The 27,749-nt window shown below is 43.8% G+C and overlaps 1 protein-coding gene across 1 annotated transcript; it reads left to right on the forward strand.

Moving 5' to 3' along the window:
- Window positions 1-1,655: 1,655 nt before the first annotated feature.
- On the forward strand, window positions 1,656-18,545 carry Anp32e (acidic nuclear phosphoprotein 32 family member E). Its single transcript, XM_051198750.1, has 7 exons — window positions 1,656-1,987; window positions 5,438-5,587; window positions 6,598-6,720; window positions 8,550-8,715; window positions 9,411-9,577; window positions 15,295-15,349; window positions 16,433-18,545. The coding sequence occupies exons 1-7, from the start codon at window positions 1,934-1,936 to the stop codon at window positions 16,501-16,503; spliced, it is 786 nt and encodes a 261-aa protein (XP_051054707.1). The 5' UTR covers window positions 1,656-1,933; the 3' UTR covers window positions 16,504-18,545.
- Window positions 18,546-27,749: the final 9,204 nt, after the last annotated feature.

The raw sequence follows: 27,749 nt of genomic DNA on the forward strand, positions 1-27,749 counted from the left end.
CCCAGATGTCCTGGAACTTACTTTGTAGATCAGGCTGGCCTTGAACTCACCAAGATCCACCTGCCTCTGCCTCCTGAGTGCTGGGATTAAAGGTGTGTACCACCAGCCCCTTTACTCTTCCCTAGCTGTGTTTTGGTTGTTTTCATGTCCTGGCTTCCTTTAGCATTGTTAACATTAAAGCAAACAAAATCTAACTAACTCTTTGTATACCCTTCAGAGGCGAGGTGATATTTCATTACTATGCCATTTGTTATTAAATTAAGCCTATTGTTTGTTCTTGTGCCTGGGTGGGGCTAAGGGTGTAGAGTAATGAAAGTCTGTTGGAGACCCAAAGGTGTCTTAGGTTGAGAAACTAAAAAATGTGAAATGCATGCTGCTAATTCATTCACATTCCCAAATCATCGGGAATTTTAAAGGAGTGTGGCAGAATATAACAAGAACTCAGAAACGTTAAAAGCTTTAAAATAAAAAATAGCCAGGCGTGTGCCACCACCACCCCGCTTCCGTTCATGTCTTATTTATATTTTTGTTTTTGTTTTGAGACAGAGCCTGGCCTGGAACTTACTATGTATACCAGGCAGTCTTCTAGAGGTCTTTCTGCCTTCCCCTTAGGAGGTCTGTGATTAAAGGCTTGTACCATTATGCTTCGTCTTACTGAGACATTAAATCGATTTTTTTTTTTTTAAATGTGAGTGTTTTGCATGAATGCATGAATGTATCTGGCCCTGGAGCCTGTGAAAGTCAGAAGAGGCTATTGAATTCTCTGGAACTGTAGTTATGGATGATTGTGGGTACCGAACCAGGGTCTTCTGCAAGAGGACATCGTCTCTTCAGTCCCTTATACACTTTAAAAGAACATTTTAAGTAGATTTCTGTAGGAAACTTAGCAAAGGGAAATTGGAAAGGAGAGGCCTTGCTGTGGGGTTTCTGGGAATTGTGTTTCTTTAGGCCGGTGTTGCTTTTCCTCTAAGGTCCCAACTTTTTGCCAGCGACAAATGACCTCAGAATCAACTCCTCCAGGACAGTTTTATTTAAAGGTTTCTGACTCAACGTGCTAAACTCAACTGCTTTCGGAGTCGTTCCGCCTTTTACAGTGGAAGTTAAAATACCTTCTTTATCACGCTGTGGTTTAACAACACGCAAGGGCAGAGAAGGGGAGGTGTCGTGAACTCGCTGCTCACACCGCAGCCGCATAGCAGAGAGCTTGTGCTTTAAGACTACCAAAAGCTCTGGAGTGCCATGTGCTGAAGGACCCGCTTACACCCTGGGGGCGCCAACGACGCCTTTTCCCTCCCTTTAACCCCGAAGCCAGAAAACCCCCAAACAAACAAAAACAAATTCGACAGTCAAACCGTCCCACTACCGAGGGAAAGCGCGCCAATCACACAAAGAAAAGGAGGGGGACGACTGGGATTCAAAATCGTTTCTCCGGGATGTACACCCTCCCGGACCTATCGGAATTAACTGCGCGCTTGCTCAGAGCCAATAGACACTGAGTTTCTGGTCCAGGGCCCCCCTAAACACAGACGGGCAGTCCTCTCACCCAATGGAGTGGTGCGACGCTAAAGACTCGGCCAATACCGCCGGGCGGTGGGTGGGGTGTAGGCCAGGGGGTTGGCGGTGCCGTGTCATGGAGGCTCAGTCTCGCAGCAGCCATTGAAGGGGAAGGAACTGCGGGCGCGCGCGTGTCTCTCTGTGTGTGAATGTGTGTGCGTGCCCGTGTGTGCGCGCGCGGGTGTGTGGACTAGAAGGTGGGGGCAGCCGAGTTAGTCCCAAGTCGTCGGACTCCATTTGCTATTCTTTTCTTTCTCCCCCACGCCCGGGTGGTAGTGGGCGTTCGTCTCTGCGTCTCTTTTCATTCATCTCCAGACCTTTAGAGGTTTTTTAGGGTTGGGGGTAGTGGGGAGGGCAGGCGAGGGGAAAGGAGGAGGACATGGAGATGAAGAAGAAGATTAACCTGGAGTTGAAGAACAGAGCCCCGGAGGAGGTGAGATGACTCAGCCCCCACCCTCCCCTCCCGCCCTGTGTGGTGAGGGGTGGGCTCCGGGGGTCCGGGCGAGTGCGCGTGGCGGACTGGAAACGCGCCCCCACTCAGGGTGGGGGCGGGGTGTTTATTTTAAGTTTTAAACCACCAGGCTCTTGTGCTTAAAATGGCGAAGGGCTTAAGTTTCTAGGGGCATTTTCGAGGGCGCGCGGGGGCTCAGCCCCTCGGCGTCCCCGCAGTCTGGCGGCCCGGCCTCGCGGGGGCGGGCGACGTGGGCGCGACCCTCGGGCCTTCGCCACCTGCGAAGTTGGTGTAACTTTCCCGCGGTGCCGCCATTCGGCCGACCGCGGCCCGGGGCGTGGGTCTCGGGCCGATCTGCACCCTGCGCTCCCTGCGGCGGTGCCCACTCGCGGGCGGCGCGCGCCGGGGCCCGGGCGGCGGCGGAATCCCTGGGCTCGACGGCGCCGGCCGCGATCCTCGTGGCGCGCGGACCTCTACGCAAGCCCGTGGCTCGTGCGAGCCGCGCGGTGCTCTGTGCGGTCGTCGGGAAGAGCCGGGGGCTGGGAGGGGCCCCCGGAGGTGTCGCCTTCGAGCCCCCGGCCGTCGGATTCCCTTGCGGTTCCCGCCAGGTTCATGGGCCCGGCGGGCGGTGACGGCGCCTGGGGCTCGCCGGTTCCCGGCTGCTTGAAGACGAGGGACAAGGGAGCGGCGCAACGGTGGTCCCTTGACGCCCTAGCAAAGGCGCCGGTCTGCCCGGCCTTCCCAGCTGTCTTGCGGAGCTATCCGTGCCTGAGCCCTGTTCTTTTCTGTGGCCGGTTTGCAGTTTTCTCCCGACTTCAGCCGAGAGCGAGGTGGAGGGAAACATTGTTGCTGTGAGGGCTATCTCTGGGAGAACTAGAAGTTTTCTAGAGCGTATTAGAAGATTCTGGAATAATTCAAAGTTAAAAAACTGTCCGTCAGCGGGACATGGTAACTGATAGCTGTAATTCCCAGCCTTTGGAGGCCGAGATAGGATGTTGGCTGCAATTGGGACCCTGTCAAATAAGGCAAAAGAAATCAAAACTGGTAGTTTCTCAGAAGCCTTAGGGGCAAATGTGGGCCTTTCCCTGCATCCTTTTACCTCCAATTTGGAGGATTGCTGGACAGTATCATGGTGTAACAGGTTTATATAGGCAGCTTATTTTTATTTATACTTTTGGCGTTTTAAGACAGGGTTTCCCTGTGTAACTCTGGCTGTTCTGGAACTCACTCTGTAGACCAGGCTGGCCTTGAACTCAGAGATTCACTTGCCAAGTGGGCCACCAACCACTGCCTGCTATATGGACAGTTTATAAAGTGCCTTGTTTATTTACTTACGCCTTTGGAAAACTTGTAAACTGGGTTGTATTGTTTTAGAATCCAAATTAGCAAACAGGAGCCTCAAGGCAGTGAAGTGCTTATTCTGGGGGAAGAACTGGGTTCTGACTCTGAATCTATAAGCCCTCTTGCCCAGCTCTTAGCCCTGGATAAGATTTGGAATCCAAAGGTTTAAGAGGTGGCTAGCGTGATAGTGCATACCTTTAATCCCATAATCCTGACACTCAGGAGGCAGAGGCAGATGGGTTTCTAATGAGAGCTATCCGATCTACAAAGCAAGTACCTGGTCACTCAGGACTAAATAATGAAATGCTATCTCAAAAACAAATGAACCTGATGGTGGTTTTACATGACTTTGGTTGCAGTGTTCACCTTTAATCCCAGGGCTTTCAGACAGAGGTAGGCTGATCTCTGAGTTCCAGGCCAGCCTGGTCTACAGAGTAAGTTCCTGGATAGCCAGGGCTACACAGAAAAACCAAAAAAAAAAAAAAAAAAAACAAAACAAAAAAAAAAAAACAAAACAAAACAAAAAAACACACACCCCAAAACCAAAAATAAATAAATAAATGAAAAATAAAAATAAATTAAGAATCAAGACACCCTACCTTATACTGAGGGTATGAGCTATTAATGCAAGTCATTTTTTTCTTGACTTTGGCTTCCTGGTCTCTAAAAGCGATGCTATGGTTCCATTTCTGCTCATTGGAATAATGATTGCCAAAGTTATACTCAAGTAGAGAAGACAGCATTTGTTGTTCCTGATTTTTAGCCTTTAAGTAAACATTTTTGTACTGGGGACAGAGAACCAGGTCTATTCGGGTGCACTGGTGAGTTTTGTTACGTCTTGGATCTGGGGTTGGAGTGATACTCAGTAGTTAAGAGTACTTGTCCTTGCCCAAATTCACATGGTAGCTTCCAATTGCCAGGGAGTCCCAGTCCTGGCCTCAGGCACCAGGTGTGTGTGTGGTACACACATGAAGGAAAAACACCTGTACACATAAAGTAAAAGCAATAAGCCTACAACTCAGATCTAATAAGAACTCCAGTTCTGAACAGGAATAGTGGCTCAGGAATTAAGGACACTAGCTGGTCTTTGGGGGACCAGGTTTGAATCCCATAACCCACATGGCAGCTCAGAACTATCTGTAAGTCCAGCACCAGGAACCCAACACCCATTTTCTGGCTTCCATGGGTATTGCATTCACACAGATGTACATGCAAGCAAAAACACCAGATACAAAAAACCCGAACCCAAAAAAAAAAAAAAAAAAAAAAAAAAAAAGGAAATCTAGTCTCTCTCCAGGAATGGGAAAGTCCATCGAACTGCTTGAATATCAAGGAGAAATGATATTTTGTCAAGGATATTCTTTTGTGTAATAGTGTCTTCATTTGAGACCCCAAAGGTGGGTTGTTATAGAAGGTTTCTAATATTCCTTCCTGCAGGGCAATAAGGTTGGAATTCCACGGGCATTTATAGCCTAAGATACAGAGGCTTACACTGAAGAAGTGATAAACAGTTACTCTTCTCTCAGCTGGCTGTGTTTTCCACTGTAGCCCAGGACCCCTCCCTGTGGAGGTGTGGGTCGGATAGTGAGTCCACACACATTTTAGTAGGACCTTTTTCACAGTTGGTTTTCCACCTCTGATTTGAAGATTGCACTTGTTAGTCCACGTTCAGTTTAAAGGGTTGCTTCATACTTTTAATATACATGCATATATAGTATGGTGTGATCAGGGTCACTCCTTACCCTTCCTTATTCCTTCCCCCCTCTGATCCCCTTCTTCCCAGCTGATCTTCAGAGTGCCTTCAAGTCATTTTTGGAAAATTTTTTCAATGACTCAGTGAGTTACAGTAGGGTTGCTTACAGGAACATGGGTGAGGAGGAATGATATGTAAGGGACTGGTTGTTTTTTGAGACTACTGCTATGTTTCCCAGCTGGTTACAGACACCAGGATTCAAGTGACCTCCCTTCACTCCCAAGTAGCTGTGATTATAGCCTCATACTGTGCACCCAGTGTTGGGTTGGTGTGTTTAGAGTGCTCAGACACAGGTCTATTGCTATGCAGACTGACTATTAATATTTTTCTTCTGACAGGTGACAGAGTTAGTCCTTGATAATTGCTTGTGTGTCAATGGGGAAATCGAAGGCCTGAATGACACCTTTAAAGAACTGGAGTTTCTTAGTATGGCCAATGTGGAACTAAGTTCCTTGGCCCGGCTTCCCAGCTTAAACAAACTTCGAAAGGTGAGTTGGGAGTGGTTTGAGGTTTTTATACTCAGGCTTATAAGTTCTTGTTCAAGTGAAATAACCATTTCACCTGTTAACAAGAAATCTTTAGGGGGTGGGGGGTGGTGGCACACCTTTAATCCCAGCACTCAGGATTCTCTGAGTTTGAGGCCAGCTTGGTTTACAGAGCTGGTTCCAGGACTACTAGGGCTGTTACACAGAGAAACCCTGTCTCAAAAACAAAACAAAGCTGGGTATTGGTGGCGCACGCCTTTAGTTCCAGTGCTCGGGAGGCAGAGGCAGGAGGACCTGTGTGAGTTCCAGGCCAGCCTCTTCTACGAGTTCCAGGACAGGCTCCAACGATACAGAGAAATTCTATCTCAAAAACAAAAGAAAACAAAAAAGAAATCTTTAAGTTTCTAGAGATAAGAAAAGAGAAGGAGACTAGAGAGATGGTTTAGTGGTCAGGAGCTCTTCCAGAGGACCTGGATTTAATTTCTAACACAATTTCCAGTCCCAAGTTGTGACTCCAGTTCCAGGAGATCCAATATCAACCCAAGGACATACATGCAGGCAAAATACTAATGCACATAAAATAAAAGTAATTAATTAATTTAAAAACAAAAGAGCTGGGCAGTGGAGACACATGTGTTTTATCCCAGTGCACAGAAGGCAGAGGCAGCCAGCCTGGTCTACACATGAGTTCCAGGATGCAGAGAGACTAGCTCTAAAAAACAAAACCACAAAACAAAACAAAAACAATCCCACCCAAATAAAGAAAAGGACTATAGGATTTTGGAATTATTTTCAGTATTGTTTAGAAATTTAAATTAAATTGGATTTAATATCTACCACTGCCCCTCATCAAAAAATCCAAATTAACACACTGGAGCCACAGATAAGCTACTGTGTAGGGTTCTGACACTTTTGCAGATAGATGGGAATCAAGGAAGTCAGAATGAAAGATGTTTTTCTTCAGTTGGTGTGCTCTTAAAAGTTCTTTTTTTCTCTCCTTGTTGAATCTGTAGTTGGAACTTAGTGACAATATAATATCTGGAGGCTTGGAAGTCCTGGCAGAGAAATGCCCAAATCTTACCTACCTCAATCTGAGTGGAAACAAAATCAAAGACCTCAGTACAGTGGAGGCTCTGGTGAGTGGAATGATTGTCTCTGGACTTCATTTTGGGTTAATTTATCTGAGGTTTGTTCATATTCTATTGTATTGATCTCTGTTTAAGTCTGGAGTTTTCTGAAATACCTCTTGTGATCCAGATAGCTGTTTTTTCTTTCTTTCTTTTTTTTTTTAAACTAAAATGTCCAGCTGGGCTTGGAGGGACACCAAGGTGGAACCTGGGCTGCAGTAAGGCCCTTTCTTAAAAATAAAGGCCTCAGTAAGGCGTTGGCGGCACACACCTTTAGTTCGAGGCCAGCCTGGTCTACAGAGTGAGTTCCAGGACAATAAAGTAAATTCCAAATAAAGTGAGTTCCAAATAAAATAAAAGCCTCAAGTCAGGTGTGGTGATGATGCACTCCTTTAGTCTCAGCACTTGGGAGGCAGAGGCAGGTCTTTGTGAGTTCAAGGTCAACCTGGTCTACATAATAAATTCCGGGACAGCTAGGACTGTGTAGAGCTAACTCTACATAGTCTCAAACAAACAACTAAAAATAAAATAAAGGCCTCAGTGCCACTCATTTTTAAAGGCACTTACCACCAAACTTGAAGACCTGCGCCGACCCCCTGCAACCTTTGTATCTATAGTTCATGGAGAGAATCTACTTCCAAAAGTTGTCTCTGACACAGAAACACACACACACACACACACACACACACACACACACACACACACACACGGCATATGCACCTGTACTCCCTTTCAATATAATTAAATTGTTAAAAAAAAAAAAGATTAAAAAATCTGGATAATTTTTGAATCAATGACAAATTTATTTACTTTTTTTTAAATTAATTTATTTTTTACATTCTAATCCTGTTCCCCCTTCCTTCTCCTTTCCTTTCCCACTTCCCTCCCCAGACAAATTTATTTAATGACTTTACTCTGGTCAAATATCTTTTGAAACACCTATTTTTTTTTTCTTCTAAAAAAGGGACACATAGTAATTTTTTAGGTACTAAGGTATTTTCTGATGATAGAAGGAAAAGATAAGTATTACAAAACTGAAGATGGATGCTCAGACTTACATTTTATTTCATTATAGTTGTCTGTGTTATGTGTTTGTGTGTGGATGTGTGAGAGGGTAACTTGTGTGAAACGGTTTTCTCCAGTCCTGTGAGTTCCAGGGATTGAACTCAAGTTGTCAGGCGTGGCAACAGGCAGAGGTACCTGGTGAACCATTTGGCTAGCCCTTGTTCTCAGGCTTTTGAAGCAGTTGGGTGTGATGTGGTTGGTGGTACTTCCCTATAATGTTAGTACACGGGAGGCTAAAGTGATGGAGAGAGTTCAAGACCAGCTTGGACTACTACTTAATGAGACCCTACCCCGTCTTTAAAATAGAAGAAAAGGACGTGAGGTTAGATTGTTGGAAACAAGCTTAGATGCTGGTTTAAGGTTGTGTGCCCTTTCTTCTTCTGAGATGTGTGGCCTTTGTTAACCTAGGTTGATCTCTAGCTCTGCTCCTCCTACCCTGGCTGGGTTTGGGTGTGTACCACCACACTTGGTGTGCAGTTGGCCTGTTCTGCACAGATTCTGTCAGCAAAGATGCCTCAGGTGTCTATAAAAACAAGCTGTAGGACAGATGCTAGAGGTGCAGTGACAACCAGAGTTCTTCCATGCTGGAGGCACAGTGGTGACTTAAGAGAGCTGGCTGTGCTTGGTAGAATGACCCTTACAAAACACTAAAAATGTGCCCCAAAAAAACCCACATTCGTTAACTTCAAGTATATGCTTTTCAGATCTTCCATTAAAATTGAAGAACATGGTGTTTAAAATCTTGATTGTAACCTTTAACTTTACTTTTTCAGCAAAATCTTAAAAATTTGAAAAGTCTTGACTTGTTTAACTGTGAGATCACAAACCTGGAGGATTACAGAGAAAGCATCTTCGAACTGCTGCAGCAAATCACGTACTTAGATGGATTTGATCAGGAGGACAATGAGGCACCCGACTCAGAAGAGGAGGACGAGGAGGGTAATTGTTTTTCTTTTTGAGACAGCTTTTGCTGTTTTTTGGAGCTCACTGTGTAGACCAGGCTGGCCTGGAGAGCCACCTCCTGTGCTTCTGGGTGCTGGGATTAAAGTTGTGCACCCCATGCCTGGCAACAAGCAAGTTTTAGGTGGCTACAAAGTGAAACCAACTACAGTGTGTATAATGTTTGAAAATCTATTTTAGTGAATGCCTGTGTTTGGGAAGTTGCTTGTCCTTTGTCAGGCTGGGGGTGGAGTCAGACATGCTAGGTACATGCTGAACCGTATCCCCAGCTCCAGCAAAGGTACTGTTTCTCAGGTGATAAGTAACAGTGCCATAAAATGGAAGGCTTGGGGTTTTTTGTTTGTTTCTTTATGTTTTTTGTTTTGCTTTGAGACAGGGTTTCTCTGTAGCTTTGGAGCCTGTCCTGGAACTCCCTCTGTGAACCAGGCTGGCCTCGAACTCAGAGATCTACCTGCCTCTGCCTCTGCCTACCAAGTGCTGGGATTAAAGGCCTGTGCCGCCATTGCCTAGCCAGAATTTGCTTCTTTAAGAAAGGAGTGGGGACACCTTCGGGCACCCTCAACTGTTGTCTTGGGGGGGAGGAGTTAATTGGGCAAGAGTGAGGAGGGCCAGCATGCCAGTGAGAAGGGTTGGTTTGTCCGGCTATTTGCTCACCTTTAAAATGTATTTTAAAGATGGAGATGAAGATGAGGAAGATGAAGAAGAAGATGAAGCTGGTCCACCTGAAGGATATGAAGAGGAGGATGAGGATGAAGATGAGGATGAAGATGAAGCAGGTTCAGAAGTGGGAGAGGGAGAAGAGGAGGTGGGCCTTTCATACTTGATGAAAGAAGAAATTCAGGTGAATGGAAACTTGATATTTGTGTACAAGGCTGAGTATTGTAAATGGAGTTGCGTGTTGTTTCCTAACTTGTGGGTAAGCATCTGTCCAGTAGGAGGATGCTCCATAGTGTATCCAGACAACCATGAACATTTGTTGGTGTTGGTTTTTAGCTCAAGGACAGTTTTATTTAAAACAAACAAACAAACAAATAAAACAAAACTCCCAGGGTAGGCAAGCTGTTAAATCTCAGCAGCTACCTGGAGGAGAATGGAGGGGAGAAGAAAAAAACAAAACCAATGTGGTGTTACAGCTGGTGTTGAGGTCAGACACAGATTGGACAAGCCGTGGAGTGGCAGGGAAGGGGACTTCTGAGAAGGAGTTGGAAACCCAGTCATCAGAAAAAGAATTGGTTCTGGCCAGCATCCAAAGAAAGCAAAAGAAAACGCAAAGTTGCCTCTTTCTGACTTGGGCCTCAGATGGGCAGACTCAGCCAAATGTCATGGTGGCTCCGTAAGAACTGCTGTTGTTTGTTGCTGTTTATCTCAGATGGCCTTTGAATTGATTCTGCCCCCGGTGCCATGGGATAGTGGAAACATTTTGTGAATGTCTGAGTTGTCACATTATAGATACTGCAGAGCCCTGGAATAATGTCTTCCTTCCAATTGTGTCTTGCTTTAAATACTCTTGCATCTTGTAGTAGCTTTTCTCCTCCTATTCCTATTCCTTTTCTTTTTTTTTTTTTTTTTTCTTCCAAGACAGGGTTTCTTTGTATAGCCAGGCTGTCATGGAATGAGTTGTGTAGCCCAGGCTGGATCTCAATGACATCTTGGTTTAGGGATGTCCTCCACGGTGTACCTTTATAGTATGTAGATAAGGTCATTACTTGCCTTCTCGATATTCTGTAATGTGTCCCTTTTGCCACCAAAGCATGAATCATTATCTGTAGTTTTTCTTAGGTAATGATGGTTAGGTAGATGATATTTGATGGGTGGTTCTTATTTTTCTGATACTATTTTTAAATTTGAAATGAATGTACAATTTATTATGTATACAATGTGCTGCATGCATGCATCTTTGCAGGCCAACAGATGGTTGTGAGCCACCATGTGGTTGCTGGGAATTGAATTCAGGACCTCTGGAAGAGCAGCCAGTGCGCTTAACCTCTGAGCCATCTCTCCAGCCCTAAAAATCACATTTTGAAGTGTGTGGGTGTGTGGAGATGGTATTATTTTACTCTGCACCCCAGGCTGGCTTTAGACTCATGCATCCCATACTGCTATTGAATTTGTAGCAGTCCTGCTGAGTGCTGGGATCACACACATTCACCACTTCTGCCTTAAAAGTTATTTTCAACCAAGTGGGATGACTTACATTTAGGTATATTATTGTACTGAATGTTTGGGAATATTAAGTCAAAATGACATGGCCAAGCATAGATCAGAAATCTCTGAAATAAACATAGTATTAAGTTTGTGCAGGGCCAGGAAGCGTTTTCATTCTGGATGAGACAGTTTGGGTGTCAAAAATGAAGTCTTAGCTTAACTAGGTGTGGGTTGGCTCCTGACCATGGTCCCAGCAGAGGGTGTGGTAGTAGGACTGCAGGAGTTCAATGATAGGATAGGTTACCTAGTGTGCTCTAGGATGGCCTAGGCTACAGAGGAACCTGTCTCGGAACAAACAAACCAACAAACCTAAGAGTTCTTGTTTTTAGGAGCTAAGTGCCAGGTAAGCATCAGAGACTGCTGGTTCTCATAAATAAGAAGGAAAAGGAATATTTGATTATGAATTTATTTTTTTCCTTAAAATTTATTTTTATTATGTATGTGTGGGTATTTTGCTCACAGATATGTCTGTGTACCACCTGTGTGAATGGTGACAGATATGTGTGAACCACGCTGTAAGTGCTGGAAGCAGCACCCAGGTCATCCTCACTATTTAGCATTGAGCCATCTCTAGGTGGTTAATTTCCCTTTTCAAGATGGGGTCTTACTGTGTAGTTCAGGCTGTCTTTGAACTCACGGTCCTCCTGCCTAAAGCTTCATAAGTACTGGGATTACAGGCTTATGTCATCACACCTGGTTCATTCATTCATTCATTCAATCATTTATTATTTGCTTTTCTTTTCTTTTTTTTTTTTTTTTTTTTTTTTTTTTTGAGAAAGGGTTTCTCTGTATTGTTTTGGAGCCTGTTCTGGAACTTCCTCTGTAGACCAGACTGGCCTCGTACTCACAGAGATCCTCTTGCTTTCCTGCCTCCTGAGGGCTGGGATTAAAGGCGTTCTCTCATCACTGCACAGCTAAACAAAGGTTTATTTATTATGTATGCTGTATTCTGCCTGCATGTGTGCCTGCAGGCTAGAGGAGGGCACCAGATCTCATTGCTGATGGTTGTGAGCCACCATGTAGTTGCTGGTTATTGAACAGCCAGTGCTTTTAACTTCTGAGCTATCTCTCCAGCCTGTCTGTATTTTTTAAGTAAGTGTGTGTGTGTTTTTGTGAGTGTTCATGTGTGTGAGTATGGGCCATGACATGTATGCAGAGATCAGAAGACTGCTTCTCAGCTTTTGTCTGAGACAGAGTAGGTTTACTCCTGTGTTTGCCAGGCTTGCTGGTCCACAAACTTGTAGGTATTCTTTCTTTGACATCTCTCATCTTGCCAGTAGGAATGTTAGGACTACAGGTATGCATTGCTGCACCCAGCTTTATGATAGTTCTGAGGATCCAATCTCTGCCCCTCCCCCCCTTTTTTTTTTTTTTTGAGACAGGGTCTCTTTCTATAGATGTGGCTGTCCTAGAATTCACTATGTAGACTGGACTATATCCTTGAACTCACAGAGATCCCTCTGCCTCTGCCTCCCAAGTGCTGGGATTAAAGGCATGCTACCCTTACCAGCCTAGCAATCACTAAGCATTTACTACTTACTTACATTTTGTGCTGAACTTAGAACCAGAGTGGCTGACCAGCAAGTCCCAGGGATCTTCCTGTTTCTGCTTCCCCTGTGCCAAGAATGCTGGCATTTTGTGTGGTGGTTGGGAATCTGAGCTCAGGTCTTAATGTGCAGCCATCTCCGCAGCTCATCAAATATTTTTGAGACAGTCTTGTGATGTAGCCCAGGCTGGCCTTGAACTTACTTACAGTCGTCCTACCTACACAGCTACATGTACCACACCGCTATACATTGCTTGATAGAGTATACTTGAGTAGTAAACTTGTGTGGTGCTAAGAAGGACAGACTTGGATAGATAGTAGTACCAAATCTATGGTGCTTAGATGTTTGTAGCATAGCCAAGCTCAAAGCAGTAAGTGCAGACGGCTGCAGTGCTATGGTTTGTTTTTTATCTTTCTTACCCTTTTGAGGGCCCACCACTCCCAAATAAATCAACATACTTATGAATGCCCAGCCTTAGCTTGGCTTATTGTTAGCCAGCTTTTCTTATTCTTCAATTATCCAGTCTACCTTTTCCCTCTGGGCTTTTATTTTTTGGGGAGGTGTTCGTGTTGTTTTTTAAAGACAGTGTTTCTCTGTGTAACAGCTCTGACTGTCCTGGAACTTGCTTTGTAGATAAACCAGGCCTGTCTCAAACTCACAGAAATCTGCCTGTCTCTGAGTCCTGAGTGCTGGGATTGAAGTGGTGCGCCACCACCACTGGGACTGGAGAGATGGCTCACAACCGAAAGTCTTTTTTTTTAATCTTCTACATAACTTTCCTTCTTACTCTGTGGCTGGGTGGCTGGGTGGCTGGGTGGCTGGGTGGCTGGCCCCTGACATCCTCTTGTTCTCTTGCTGCTTCTTTTTCCTCCTCGTTTCTCCTGTTTGTCCTCTCTGCCTGCCAGCCCTGCCTACCCTTCTTTCCTTTCTGCATCTCTATTGGCTGTTCAGCTCTTTATTAGACTGTCAGATGTTTTAGACAACGAATAACAGCTTCACCCAGTTAAACAAATGCAGCGTAAAGAAGTCACATACCTTAAAATAATATTCTACCACACTCCAGCAGTCACAGTATAAGTAGTGAAAGTGGCAGCCCTGTTTGTGTAGGTGAGTATTTAACGTTGGAATTAATCTGCTGTCTCTTGCATATTCACTTCTGGTGCCCTGTTCTGAGTCTATGGCAGAATAAAATTGAAAGAGTAACTGATGCTAAAAAGAGGGTGTAAAAACTAGAAAAAGAAGCCAGGTGTTGGTGGTGCACACTTTTAAACCCAGAACTCGGAGGCAGAGGCAGGTGGATCTCTGTGAGTTCGAGGCCAGCCTGGTCTACAGAGTGAGTGCTAGGACAGGCTAGAAAACATACATACAAGAGAAACCCAGTCTCAAAAAACCAAAAAGAAAAACAAAACTAGAAAAAGAGAAAATGGGCCAGTGATGACTTAACTGATAGAAGCACTTTCTGTACAAGCCTGGTGCCCAGATTCAATCACTGGCACCTGGAGAGGTGGAAGGAGAGGACTGGCTACACCAAGTTGTCTTTGACCTCCACACATGTTGTATGGCATGTCCCCACACAAGAGCACACATAACAGTACATTTTTACAAGGTTGCTGAAGTGCTTACCTTTTAAGTACAAGGACTCGAGTGCATGCCTATACTCAGAGTGCTACACAGAGAAACCGCATCTCTAGAAACTAAAACCAAGCAATAAAGCTGTTGTGGTGGTATGTGATTGTAATCCTAGCTTCAAAGAAATGGCAATAGGTGAGTCTCTGGGTCAGTATAGGCCACATGGCAGGTCTAGGCCAGTGAGGGCCCCATCACCAAAAGGGTGGATAGTAACTCTAAGGAGCAGGACCAGGGCTTATCCTCTAGCCTCATAGCTGTGTCCATATGAATCCACACATGCGAATGTGTAGGTGTAAGCGTGATTGCACACACACACAGGGTGGCCTCATTGTTATGATGGCCATGTTGTCTGTAATCTCAGGCTGGCCTGGAACTTGCTCTGTAGACCAGGCTGTCTTAACTCACAGAGATGCTCCTGCCTCTGCCTCAAAGGCGTGCACCACTGTACCTGGTATTATATAGTGTCCTTAATATACTTGTAGTTTGACGGAAGGGGCAGATGACGTTAGCTGACATTTTCCGTTGGGTTGATAGTCAAAAATTTCCAAAGTTTGGGACATTCTGGATTTCAGATTTCTGGTTCATCTTTATTGATTGGAAAACTAAGGTCTAGAGAAATAATTTATTTACTCAACATGTAACTGTTGTATTTGGTGTTAGGGTTCAGATAATCTGTGCGTAACTTGTTTTTACAATAGTAAAGACCTCCTTCTGTCATGGTGGGCAAGGGTGGCTATTTAAAGACAATCTGGACAAAGTGCTGTGTGCCTGTAATCCCCAAACTCCAGGTGAAACCACTACTATTGCTAAGTAAGAGGTTATATAATGTATATTGTATAATGTATAATGGCTGTATAATGAGACCCTGTCTCAAGCAAACAAGTAATTAAAATTAAACTCAAATGCATCTCCCACATTTGTGCTGCTATGATCTGAGTGCTCACTAGCCCTTGGTGGCTTCAGTACTGCACAGCATGGCACAGCACAGAGAGCATTTGCACTGTTGGAGAAAGTTCTCTTTAATAGCCTATGCTTATAAAAATCTAGATGCTTTGTTAGGTTCAAAAGCAAAGCAGGCAGAACCCAGCTGAACTATGATTTCTTGTTGGGATTTGTTAAACAGTAAAAATCTGAGTCATGGTTTATTTGTTCTCACACTGAATATTTGAATTTGAAGGATGAAGAAGACGATGACGATTATGTTGATGAAGGGGAGGAAGAGGAAGAAGAGGGTAAGTGACATCAGCATCAACCAGTTCTGCACCTGAAGATAACATGTGGGGAGGGGTGTCGAGGACTGAGTGTAATGGGGATTACCCTTGGTTCCTTTGCTTTTGTTGTTTATCGTAACATGCATTGAGAAACAGAAGTGTTTTGAAAGAGTACATTCATTCCACCAAAACAAAAGAGCCAGCCTGCCATTGGTGGTACACGCCTTTAATCCCACCACTCGGGAGGCAGAGGCAGGCGGTACTCTGTGAGTTTGAGACCAGCCTGGTCTACAAGAGCTATTTTCAGGACAGCCTCCAAAGCCACAGAGAAGCCCTGTCTCAAAAACAAAACAAAACAAAAGCCAGCTTGTAACTTGTGTTTAAGAAACAGAAGTGAAAGCCAGGCATGGTGGCGCACACCTTTAGTCCCAGTAATGGGGAGGCAGAGGCAAGCGGATCTCAGTTTGAGGACAGCCAGATCTACAGGGGGAGTTCCAAGACAGCCAGGGCTACACAGAAAATCAAAGACAAGCAAACAGAAACCCCAGAAATCAAGTAAAAGCTTGTGTTCACTTTATTGCACTCTCAAATCTCATTTTTTAGAGAGTTGAGCCTCAGTCCAGAGAGGAATGGCAGAACCCAGGTGTCCCTTTAGTTTTCTCTTTACCTATTTCTTGAAAATGATGTTTACCTTAAGAATCACAGGGCTGGAGAGATGGCTCAGAGGTTAAGAGCACTGGTTACTCTTCAGAGGTCCTGAGTTCAATTCCCAGCAACCACATGGTGGCTCACAACCATCTATCATGAGATTTGGTACCCTCTTCTGGTGTACAGGCAAACATTGTATGCATAATAAATAAATTAGTCTTTTAAAAAAATTAAAAAGAATGACATTGATGTCAAGCACTTAGTTTCTTGACCTGTGTTGTGACTTGTCCATGAGGTGTTGGGCTCTCTTGAGTCTGCTTATACTCTGAAATTGAAAGAAATTCCAGAGTGGAAACAATATGATTTTCTCTTGCTATTCATATTTTACTAAGATTAAAAGCTTTGTAACTTAAATTAATTTGTTAAAATTAAGTGTCTTATGTACTTCCATTATAGAGGAAGAGGGTCTTCGGGGAGAGAAAAGGAAGCGAGATGCTGAAGATGATGGAGAGGAAGACGATGACTAGATCCTTCCAGGATGAGGTTGCCCACGCTCCTGGGCGTGCAGTAGAGTGACCTTATGTCTTTGTTTCTTCATGTATGATAGCTGTCCCTGTAGGAGATGATGTGTAACTTTTTATAGGAAAAGTATGGTTTTACTGTCTTGGCCTTATCATTCCGATTAAGATTTGCTAGTGTGTTAATCATAATGTACGTAGAAAAGAATTTTCATTCATCTTCCCATTGTGACATTCTCTAGCACTGTATTTAGATTCTGGATTTTTGTAATTCATGCTTAATGTATTAGACATTTTTAGCCCATAATTAAAACATGGTTGCTTTTACCGGGTGTAGTTTGGTGCATTTCATTCATAATGTTTTAAAGTTATTTATGAATTAACAAGTTATACTCAGCTGTAATATGAAACGGCATTAGTCTCTTGAATGACAAAGCTGATTGATTTTTGTTTTTAGAGGTGATACGGGTGTCAATAGCTTGAAGGCAGTTTTGGGTGCTGGGGTGGTGTTTGAGGACTGTCCTCACAGTTTGGAAAGTACAGGCGAGTGAGAGGGTTCTTTTCAGTAGCGTGGGCGGTGGACTCAGGTTGTCTTTAGTGACACAGCTCAAGGCTTCAGAGTCAGCCCTTTCTGTGGGTGGTGCTGTGCCAGCGTGTTGCTGGTTTTCAGGTGTGCATTCTCCCTCAGCTGTTTCTCTATCAGCACCTTCCATTGCTCCATTCCTCTCCACATCCAAAAGAAAGCTGGAAAAGGTGTGGATACCCAGGACACTGGCCATCTCTCTGGGTTTCAAACAAGTGACGTGGGCTTGCTGGCGCATTAGTTGAGATGCAGTGATGAGCATGAGGAGTGTTAGGAGACAGGCGTCACTTACTTTGATAACACATGAGGCTGTGTTAGGCTAAAGCAGTACCTTCTTCCTCAGGCCAGACTGATCACTATGTTCAAGTCTATTATTAAGTTGTTGTTTTTCTAGGTGATTGGATATCAACGCTGTGAAGTATTTATTATATTTCTGAGTGGAACCTTTAATTATTCTTTCTATAGTTTGAAAATCGTGATCAAATATAGTATTTGATTGGCATATAATAGCAGTTGGAGAACTGTTTGAAAATCAATATTGAAGTTGGGGTTTATTTCAGGTGGATATCTATTAACAACAGAAAAACATTTGGGGTAAGCCTATGTGCTTCTTCATGGCTACTAAATAAACATGAGGAGACAGGTTCCTTTTGTCCCAGAGGCTCCATGTTCCAGGAAATTTCTTTTTAAATCTTGGCTACTAATTTTTTTCCTTTTGTAAAGCTAAGTTTTTTTTTTTTTTTTTTTTTTTTTAAATGTTAGTATCAGCAAATTAACTGAAGTTCTGCCTCTGCTGGGACACAGAAATTGTTCATAATAGTAGGACTGTTACTTTTTTGAAGATGTTTAACATGGTGTTTTAAAATAACAAGTATGAAATTATTTGCAGAGAAGCTAACAAAGTTACATATGTGACTGAAATAACTGTGTGATATATTCAGTGTGGGTACTGGGATCTCTGAAAGAACTAACATTTTCTTCATTTCAATAATTGGAATGCCTGTTTTCAGTCCCCAAGAATTCTCTTGGCACACTATGCCAGGCTCAAAGTAAATGCTTATTTTTCAAAGGGAAATCTATATATTGACTTTTTTTTAATCAATCATCTATTATGCAATCAAAATTAGAGTTTTTGGGTTTAAAAACAACAAATAGGTCCCCCAGATAACTATTAAGACTTATTTATCTTTGTGGGTGATATTTTCATGCAAATAAGCAAGGGTGGGCTTTCTATTCTGTGCAGGTTCTGGGTTCTGTTTTACTACTCCCTGTACTGTACATACGCGGTATGTTAAGTCCTTAGAGACTCTGAATACTTTTGTGCAACTGTATTTTGAATAAAGCCACCACAGTGTTAAACACAAGGACAGGCAATACTGATTGTGTTCCTATTTCCGGTTTTTCTTCCGAATGCTGTAACTTAAGTTTTGAAACTGAATTGCTTTGAATAAATCGAAGAGTTGTTAATGATGACTACTTTCAGTGTTTGCTGTTCGCTCTTGAGTAATACCATCCATTGTTTCAGAGGTCTCTAAAAACAAGTGGATTGATGCTTACGAAGACTTAGTTGTGGCAGTACCACTAGGGCAGTGGTGGCGCACACCCTTGATCCCAGCACTCGGGCAGAGGCAGGTGGATCTGCGAGTTCAAGGCCAGCCTGGTCTACAGAGTTCCAGGACAGCCAGGGCTACACAGAAACCCTGTCTTGAAAAACAAACAAAAAACCCCATCTCCCTCAATCTTTCCAGATGCTAAAAAAAAGATCCTGGATTAGCTCAAATTTACCTTTTGAATTGCAGGTTGAGTCAGAAGTTTATTGCCTGTAGGTGAGCAGGTATTTATAAAAATGCTCACAGAATTATGGTATAGGTATGGGCTTCCTCCTAGAATAAGCCCAAGCATTTTTTCCATAGTATCTTAATTCCTATATAGGTTTTTTTTTTTTTTTTTTTTTTTTTTATCCCTAGTTTTGGGTTTCCCCTAAGTAATCTTTAATATGTTTTGTTTGTGGATGATTCTGGAATGTACTTTGTCAAGTTAGATATAAGTATAATGCTAAGTAATGTTTTCATGATTATGGTTACACATTGAGAGTTTTAATTATTGAATTCTGCCTTTGGAGAGATGGAAAATACTGAAGTATTTTTAACTGCAGGTAACTGAAATTTGTGGTTTTGTCTTTTTGAGAGGAGGAGACTCTAAGTAGACCAGGCTGGCCCTGAACTTGAAATTTGTGTGTGTCTCACTCCCAAATTCTCAAATTCAAGGCACTACAGATGCTGGCTTTGTCTTTATGACATTGACAGCTTGGTGTGTGCCTCATGCCTGTAATCCCAGCATTTAGGAAGCCTAGGCTGGAATAGAATTGCCACATTTAAGGCCAGCCTAGGCCTAGACAAGACTGTCCAAAAACAAACATTGCTTCCTTTATGGAAAATGATAGAGTCATAGAAGTTTTGGGTAAAATTATTAAATAATGAATCAATTTAGTGAGTGGTTGTGATTCAGAACTTTTTTATTGAGACAGGGCTTTTCTGTGTAACAGAGACCTAGCTGTACTGTAACTCTCTTATACCAACCAGGCAGGCCTTGACAAAAAAAAAAAAAAAGTGGATCTCTGAGTTTGAGGCCAGCTTGATCTACTGAATTCCAGGACAGCCAGGGCTACACAGAGAAACCCTGTCTGGGGGTGGGGAGGGGCTGTGGGGGAATATCTTACTAAGAACATTCTTAAGACTGTTTATTCCCTGTTCTGTTGATAAGAGGTTTTAAATTACATTTTTATCTAGTACTGGAGATTTCTGTTTCCATCAATAGATTTAGTGATATTCTGCAGCTATCCCTAAATTGCATCCTTACTACAGCATTCCTGTCCATATTCTAATAAGCCTGAGGACCCTGGGTGGCTGGCCAGCTACTTGAGTTTCTGTTCTATTGGCTAGCCTAACTTAAAGGAAAACAGATCATGTCACAAAATGGAAATTGCAAGGTGTGCTTTTATTTCAGGAGAATCTTTAAAATGACTAATATGCTGGTAAAATACACTTATTTCTGCTAGAGACAGGATCTCACTGTATCCTGGCTGGTCTAGAACTCATGGATCCACTTGCTTCTGACTTTCACGTGCTTCAGTAAAGGTTCCTGCTTTTATGCCCAGCCCTGGTAAGAAGTAAAAAGATTTATTGATTGATGTCTAATTCATGCATATGTGGGTGAGCCTTCAGATCCCTTGGAACTAATCCTACAGGTTATGTGAGCTGGTAACTGACCCAGTCTTTTGCAGAAGAAACAAGTGCTCTGAACTGCTCTGGCTCCTAAAATACTTTCATTTTGTACAAGTCTGTTCCTGGTAAGACCCTAGAGTAACCCCGATTAAGAAAGACTCAAAGGCCGGTATGTATTTCAATTAATTTCAGGAATAATGTCCCTCCCCCTCTTGGAGGCATCATTTGGATTTGGCTACTTAGGAAACTTTGGCCCCATTTACTCTAATGGCTGACATAGGCCGCCAAACAGGCTCTCAGCTCTGGTGAAGTCCTACTGTTCAGCTTTACGGTGTTGCCTGCTTTCTCCGATTGCTGTATTAAATACTTAGACTCTAAGAGAAGCCATGATCTCTTCCTACCACGTTGCCCGTGACTTTGGCCTGGATAGGCTCACTCCACAGCCACATAGCTTAAAGAAGGCGGTTTGGGTTCTTCACCCAGAGAAAAGGACAGGCATCCAACCGTTTGATATCAACGATGCTGGCTTTTACGACGTTCACACTTGAAAATATGAAATCAAGTTTCTTGTTTTAAAGCAAAAACAACCTTGTGTTTTAAGTTTGGGATTTTATATTAGGCTATGTGCTTAGCTATCTTTGGCAGCACGGGGGGGGGGGGGGTTCATGGAAAGAGCAGTCAGAACCATTGGAAAAATTGATAGTTTAGTTTTGAGGCAGGATCCAGTCTAGCATAGGCGGGCTTCAAATAGTTCTGCTTCACCATGAGCAACTAATACTGAAGAGCTGGACACCGCCCAACCTGCAGACCCACAGCTAGTTGATGCAGGGGGTTATAGAGCTTTTCCACCCTGCCTGCCCGCCTTCCTTTTCTGAGAATATTGAGTTAAACCTATCTTTGCAGCGCTGAGGATTGTTTGTAGACTAGTAAAAGTTTCTGGAGAGGACTGACAATGAGAATTTTTTTTTTTTAAATTAAAAGTTGGTGGATTTTGTTTTGTTTTTTGAGACAGGGTTTCTCTGTGTAACAGCCATAGCCGCCCTCGAACTCGCTTTGCAGACCATGCTGGCCTTGAACTCAGATCCACCAGCCTCCGTTTCCGCAGTGCTGGGGTTAGACTCGGGGCTCCAGCTCTCAGGATGAGATTCAACCTTTAAGGAGACTCCTGTCTCCGCGATCCCCCGCAAACCAGCTAAGGGTCTTGACAGGCTCGAACGGGTCAGTCCTCTGACGCAGCCCCTGGGAACCCTGGTCCCCGGTATTTATTTTCCGTTTTCTAGGTGCCGCTGCTGCAGCAGAGCGCCCCGCAGTCGCTGTGGGATCTCTCGCCGACCGGATCTCTGCAGTCGCTGTGGGATCTCTCGCCGACCGGATCCAGCCGCGCACTCGTTACCGAGCCAGCGAACGAACACGGCTGTGCCATCACTGCTCGCCCAGGGCGGATGCACCTGCCAGGCCCAGGCGCCTCTAAGCCAGACGGGGTTGCCCCGGGGGCTAACGGGAGAGGAGGGACACGCCGACCCGGACAGGATAGACAGCCTGAATCCTGTCACCAGGGCTGGCGCCTTTCTAAACTGGATTGGGCCACAAACGCCGCAGCGCCGGTCATGTGACGGGCGCGGGTGCCCCCTCCCTGCCCCAGCTGCGCATGCGGAGTCTCGCCGGAAAGCATGGTTCCGGAGCTTCCGCATCATGGATCCAGCCGGCCCCTGAGGCGGTTCTTTGTTGTCCTTCCACTCTTGCTTTACGATTCCTATTATCAAATACGGAATCATTCTAAAAGACCCCCCAAGAGACCCCAAGAGTTTGGAGCCTATCAGGGGGGAAGGCCCATACCCCCCAGAGATGAGACCAGATCACTGGATGCAAGTGCAAGAGGTTGTTTATTGTTTACACAGGTACCTGTGGACGCTTCAGTCTTTCGGGGGACTGAGCGTGCTGAGGTTAAAACTCAGGCAGTTTATATAGGGTTGGGGTGGCAAGAAGCAGGCTTACAGAAGCAGAAGCATGGTTACAGGGATTTCATTGTTTCATCTAAATGTAGCAGTTGTAGTTAACCAATGACAGTTGCTTATTCGGGTTGGGCACAAAGAATACAAAGAGTTCAGTTATGACTATCTCAGTACTCTGGTGGTCTGGATAGAATGCTCCCAGGACCTTCTGTTCCTGCTGACCTTGCTTTGGTCCAAGCTGCAGACCACAGATATCTGGTTGGCCTTGGATGAGAGCAGCACCTGGTTCCCTCCTGTACTTTTCCCATAACTTGACCTTGGCAAATTAGCAAGAGCAATTCAGACAGGCAATAAGCATAGTGGGGTCTTTCAATTCTAAAATATAACATTGGAAAATATTGCCCAACCCTGGTTAGCCAGCACTCGGATACAGCAGCAGTGTGTGTTCAAGAAACGAGAGCTATTTTTTTTTAATATTTTTAAATTTTATATTAATGTATATGAGTGATTTGCCTGCATGTATATATTTGTGCCACGAGTGTGCCTGGGTCCACGGAGGTCAGGATGGGGTGTTGGATCCTGTGAAACATGCTTGTGAGCCGCTGTGGGCTGCAGGGGATTCAATCCTGTGCTGGCTGAACCAGCAGCAGCCTGTGCTCTTAATCGGGGAGACATCGATTCACCTTCAACTAGATTTTTTACCCATAATTAGTTTTTAAATAAAAAGTTGATGCATTGGTTGCATTTGTGTGTGTGTGTGTGTGTGTGTGTGTGTGTGTGTGTATCGCAGTACTGATTTGCATAACTGGGGGGGGGGAGTCCGTTCTTCCCCTGTGGGTCCTGGCCAGCAAGCCTGGAAGCAGGTGACTTCGCCGGCTGAGCCATCTCGATGGGCTTTCAGATGTGTTTAAGATCTGTATTTGGAACTGAGGCCACTCTTGCTTTTCTATCTTGCAGGATCTGTCCCAGTTGACCCTTAGGTGCTCTTTTTTTCACTGACCTTGTCCTCTTGTCCTCGGGAGCTACTATGTCCCATCTATCCCCTTTCCCCTATTGGTGGCACGTGCCTTTAATCCCTCCACCAGGAGTTCCAAGACGGCCAGGGCTACACAGAGAAACCCTGTCTCAAAAACAAAACAAAAAGAAAAACAAAAACTAGATTAGTCGAAGCAGTTGCTGGGGGGAAAACACTGAAAAATGACAGGCAGACTACACATAAATCAAGTCTTACCTACACGGACTCTCTTCGAGTGAGGGGCTTCGTAAAGGTCAGTTGAAGAATTTGGACTTAAATGTTTTTTCCTTCATTATGGATGAAGGTAGTTTGTCAGAAGTAACAAATGAAGTAAACTGGTCCTTAAATTCTTTTTATTGTAATCAATAAGCCACTTTTAGAATATTTGCATCAGTTTGTTTTGTATAGTAGAAGTTTTGTGGGAAAGTTGGGAGAATCTTGAAGTGGAGCTAGCCTGGGCTACATAGTCCTACCTTTACACAAGCAGAGTCAAGGAGAGAGAGGGACAGTGGGGTGAAGAGTACAGCACGAAGCTGGTCCCTAGCCAAATGGTAACAACTTGGATGTTTTCTCCTCCTTTAGAGACAGGGCATCTCTATGTAGCTGGCCTTGAACTCACTATGTAGACCTGGCTGGCTTCAACTTCCCTCTTCTGTCTCTCAATTGCTGACATACTTAACAAGATAAAACATTGTTTTGATTCCCCCCCCCTTTTCCAGAAGCATTTTAATCTAAAAACAAACACAGGCCCCAAACTATTTTGCTCCTTTTTCACAATGGTGCATGTTTTAAGTATAACTTAGTTAGCAGTCACAATATACAAAAAGATTTTATAGTGAATCTTCTCTACATTATTTTAAAAAATCATTTGCCTTTCTAGCTTTCAACTGGCAAAACTATATCCACCCCCAAAACTATTGTACTTGAGCCATACCACCCAAAAAGAAAAAGAAGACACTCCTAGAAAACAAGCAAGGGCAAACACCTTTTTACTGGTGTCTTCTAGATTAATCTGACCCAAACCACGCGTTTCCCTGTATTTTCCAGCCCCCCTTTCCACAGTGTGAGCCAATTGGAATGTTTACTTTGGGGGCCATAGATTGCACTCAATGTCAACCTCTTTTAAAAAAAGTAGCATATTTTAAAGAATTTTTAGTTGTTTAAAAGATGAGGGGAAAGAAGTCAAGAATATGGTTTAGTTGTTTAGTGTTTAGACATCTGTACTGGCCTGCCTTTGGAGTTCTCTCAGGACACACCCTCAGCTGCTACCTCTAAAAGCACCACCTGTTCCTATTCACTGTGTTCCCTTTTAAAAGAGTTCTGCCCACCTCCCATCCCTCTCCCTCTCTCTTTCTCTCCCTCTCTCTTTTCCTCCCTCCCTCCCTGCTCCCTGTCTCTCTTTTCTCCCCAAGGCTGGTCTCCCCACTCCCCTTCCCCTTTTTACAATTCTTTTCCCTTCACAGAAACCCATCTGCTTGAACTCTGTCTCATGGTGTCTTTTCCTCTCGTGCTGCTTAAAAAAAAAAAAAAATATGGCATTAGTCCCTTCATGAATCCACCAATCTAAAACAAACAAACAAACAAATGCAAGAAGGTTTTATCTTTTGGGGAGAATTGCGGTGGGGGAGGAGTGGTTTTGAGACAGGGTTTCTCTGTGTAAGCCCTGGCTGTCCTGGAACTCACTCTGTAGACCAGGCTGGCCTCAAACTTAGAGAGATCCTGCTGCTTCTGCCTACCGAGTGCGGGGCACGCACCGCCATTGCTCTGCAAATTCTCATTGCTGCAAGTTTCTTAAAGTCTGTTTTCTCTCTACAAATACCTCACTGTTGAAGGGTAGAGAAAATTGACCCACGGTGCCTGCAAGTTCAGAGGGGGACAATGGGCCGTCACTGCTATTGAGACGCTTCTCCTCACTCTACCTGTATGGTCCGCACTTACAGCCTATGTTTCCTTATCTCTTGTTATTTTATTTATTTAGTTAGTTAGTTAGTTTTTTTTGAGACAGGGTTTCTCTGTGGCTTTGGAGGTTGTCCTTGAACTAGCTCTTGTAGACCAGGCTGGTCTCAAACTCACAGAGATCCGCCCGCCTCTGCCTCCCGAGTGGTGGTATTAAAGGCATGCGCCACCACCGCCCTTTTTTTTTTTTTTTTTTTTTTTTTAAATAATGAAGACTTCAGAATGCTATTTCAGGGGCACAGTAAATGAAATTCTGCTCTTGCTGAGCAGCATTCAAAAGCTTCTGCCATTTTTTGGTGAGTTTTATAATAAACACTGTCTAGTATATCCTTGTTAGGTTCCAGTGGACTGGCGGGATTCAGGTGTGCCTATAGCAGAGGCAGTTTGGCTCTGGACACTTTCCAAGCTCATCCACAGCTTCTAACTAGTGCTGTGAAGAGAAGCCAAAGCTTCTGTGAGTCATAGCATTTTCAGGAAGGGATTTCTTTTCTTTTTGACTTAGTGAACTTTTTTAATGCTTGGAAAATTATGTATATGGTACTTGCTTGGGTGTATGTCTGTACCAGTGCTCAAGGAGGCCAGGAGAGGGCACTATTCTGGAACTCAAATCGTAGTTAACTATGAGCCACCATGTGGGTGCTAGGAATTGAACCTGGATCCTCTGCGACAGCAGGCAGTGCTTTTGACCTCTGAACCATCTATCTCTCCAGTCTCTCCCTCCTTTATTTATTTATTTATTTATTTATTTATTTATTTATTTGTTTTGAGACAGGGTCTTACTAACTCAGGCTGGCCTGGAACTCACAGAGATCCATCAGTCTCTGCTTCCCTTGTGCTGGGATTAAAGTCGTGTGCCACCAGGCTTAGCCTGACATAGTAAGAATTTAAGAAGAGGCTTTATTGCTTATTTGTTTTATTTCCTTTTTATATTGAGCAGTTGTATGTTTAGCATTGTTTTTGACTCTGCCGTGCTATTAAAAAATAATTGCTAAGGTGAACTTGATATTGAAGTTGTTTTTTCAGCCCATAGGATACTGACGTGATATTACCATCTGGCCTGTGTCATGAGGCCAAAGTATCACACTGGTCTTTCCATGAACCTACTTTCCATTTTGTCTATCTGGTTTTTTTGTGGTGGTCTGTCTCCAGGATTTCATTCTTGATATCGGAACATAAGTGATACAGTCATGACTGACAGGCTCTCACTCCACATCAGATGCTATTCAATGTTTTCACTTTACACAACTGAATAATTTGCTTTCCTTTTAGTCTTTCTGTGTTTAATCTTTTCAAGTCATTTGTGATTAACAGATGAACAACAATACAGAATTACACACAAGTTCTTCTTGAGGCAAATACACATGTAGCCACCAATAAAGGTATCACACTTAACAAACATGAACACCTCTGCTTAGGGCCTCTGAGCAGTAGCTGGCAAGGTGAATAATTCATAACTGTCGCCTTTGAAGAACAAAGTGTGAACCAAGCGTTTGAGCAGGAGAGAAACAGCAGGCAGAGAAATGGTTGAGCTGACAGCTTGTACCCAGGAGGCTGACAGGATGCCAAAACTTCAATTTGCTCATTTCAGGGAAGGTCTGATTGCCTGTTTCCACTCCACTGTGTTCCTGCGACGCCCATCCATTTGTGACTTGATCTGGAGCCTCTGCTGTGTTAGCTTACCGGAGTCTGTACCCGGTGTTGACAAACTTGCAGGGAGGTTGCATGTTTGCATTGACTACAATAGTTTTGCTTGATTTGCATTCTAGATCCACACTCTCAAAGGGACTGATAATGCTATGTAGAATTCATTGTAGTGGGATACACTACACGTTGGGCGCCATTTGTAAGGAGTACGGGTTTTTCAGCCTGCCGCCTCCCGGTCTTGTCCCACCGCCGCACCAGCCCCAAATAACACACAGAGACTCTGTATTTGATATTATCCTGTTGGCCAGTTACTAGTTTCTTATCGGCTAGCTCTATCTTAATTATTAACCCATTTCTGCTGATCTATGTATTTCTCTTACCGGGAAGCCGACGGCATACTGCTTTCTCCAGACTCTCCATCTTGGCTCCTCCTTACTACTTCCTATTTCCTCCTTGTCTCCTAGTCCCTCCTATCTTCCTTTCCTATTGGCCAACAGTGCTTTATTATTAACCAGTATGAGAAACATATACAGAATGACATCTCCCATCATCTCATGTCACAGATGTGTTCAACATTTTCTAACAGTGGGGCTAAAAAAGGAAGAAACAATATTTTAGCAGTATATTTTATTTAACTCAACAAATCCACATATTATGATTTTAACACATAAGCGACATAAAAATTACTGAAGTTTGTTTTTCATACAAAGTCCTTACAGTCTGGGTAGGGTGGAGTTTTATGTGTCAATTTGAATTGACCACATTTCAAGTACTGGGTGACTAGGTAGAGAGCTAGCATATTCTATGTCTGGGAAAAGGTAGCTGAAAAACAAATGATGGGCTGCTGGCTCTCTAGCTGTTGTGCCAGCTGGTTTTGAGAG

Source organism: Phodopus roborovskii, unplaced genomic scaffold, assembly GCF_943737965.1.
Source record: "Phodopus roborovskii unplaced genomic scaffold, PHOROB, whole genome shotgun sequence".
Lineage (NCBI taxonomy): Eukaryota > Metazoa > Chordata > Mammalia > Rodentia > Cricetidae > Phodopus > Phodopus roborovskii.

Bases quoted from the DNA above. Each gene is read 5' to 3' on its own strand.
- Anp32e (XM_051198750.1), top strand. From the start codon at position 1,934: ATGGAGATGAAGAAGAAGATTAACCTGGAGTTGAAGAACAGAGCCCCG. The intron at 5,588-6,597 runs GTGAGTTGGGAG...TTGAATCTGTAG, and splicing joins GCTTAAACAAACTTCGAAAG to TTGGAACTTAGTGACAATAT. The intron at 8,716-9,410 runs GTAATTGTTTTT...TGTATTTTAAAG, and splicing joins AGAAGAGGAGGACGAGGAGG to ATGGAGATGAAGATGAGGAA.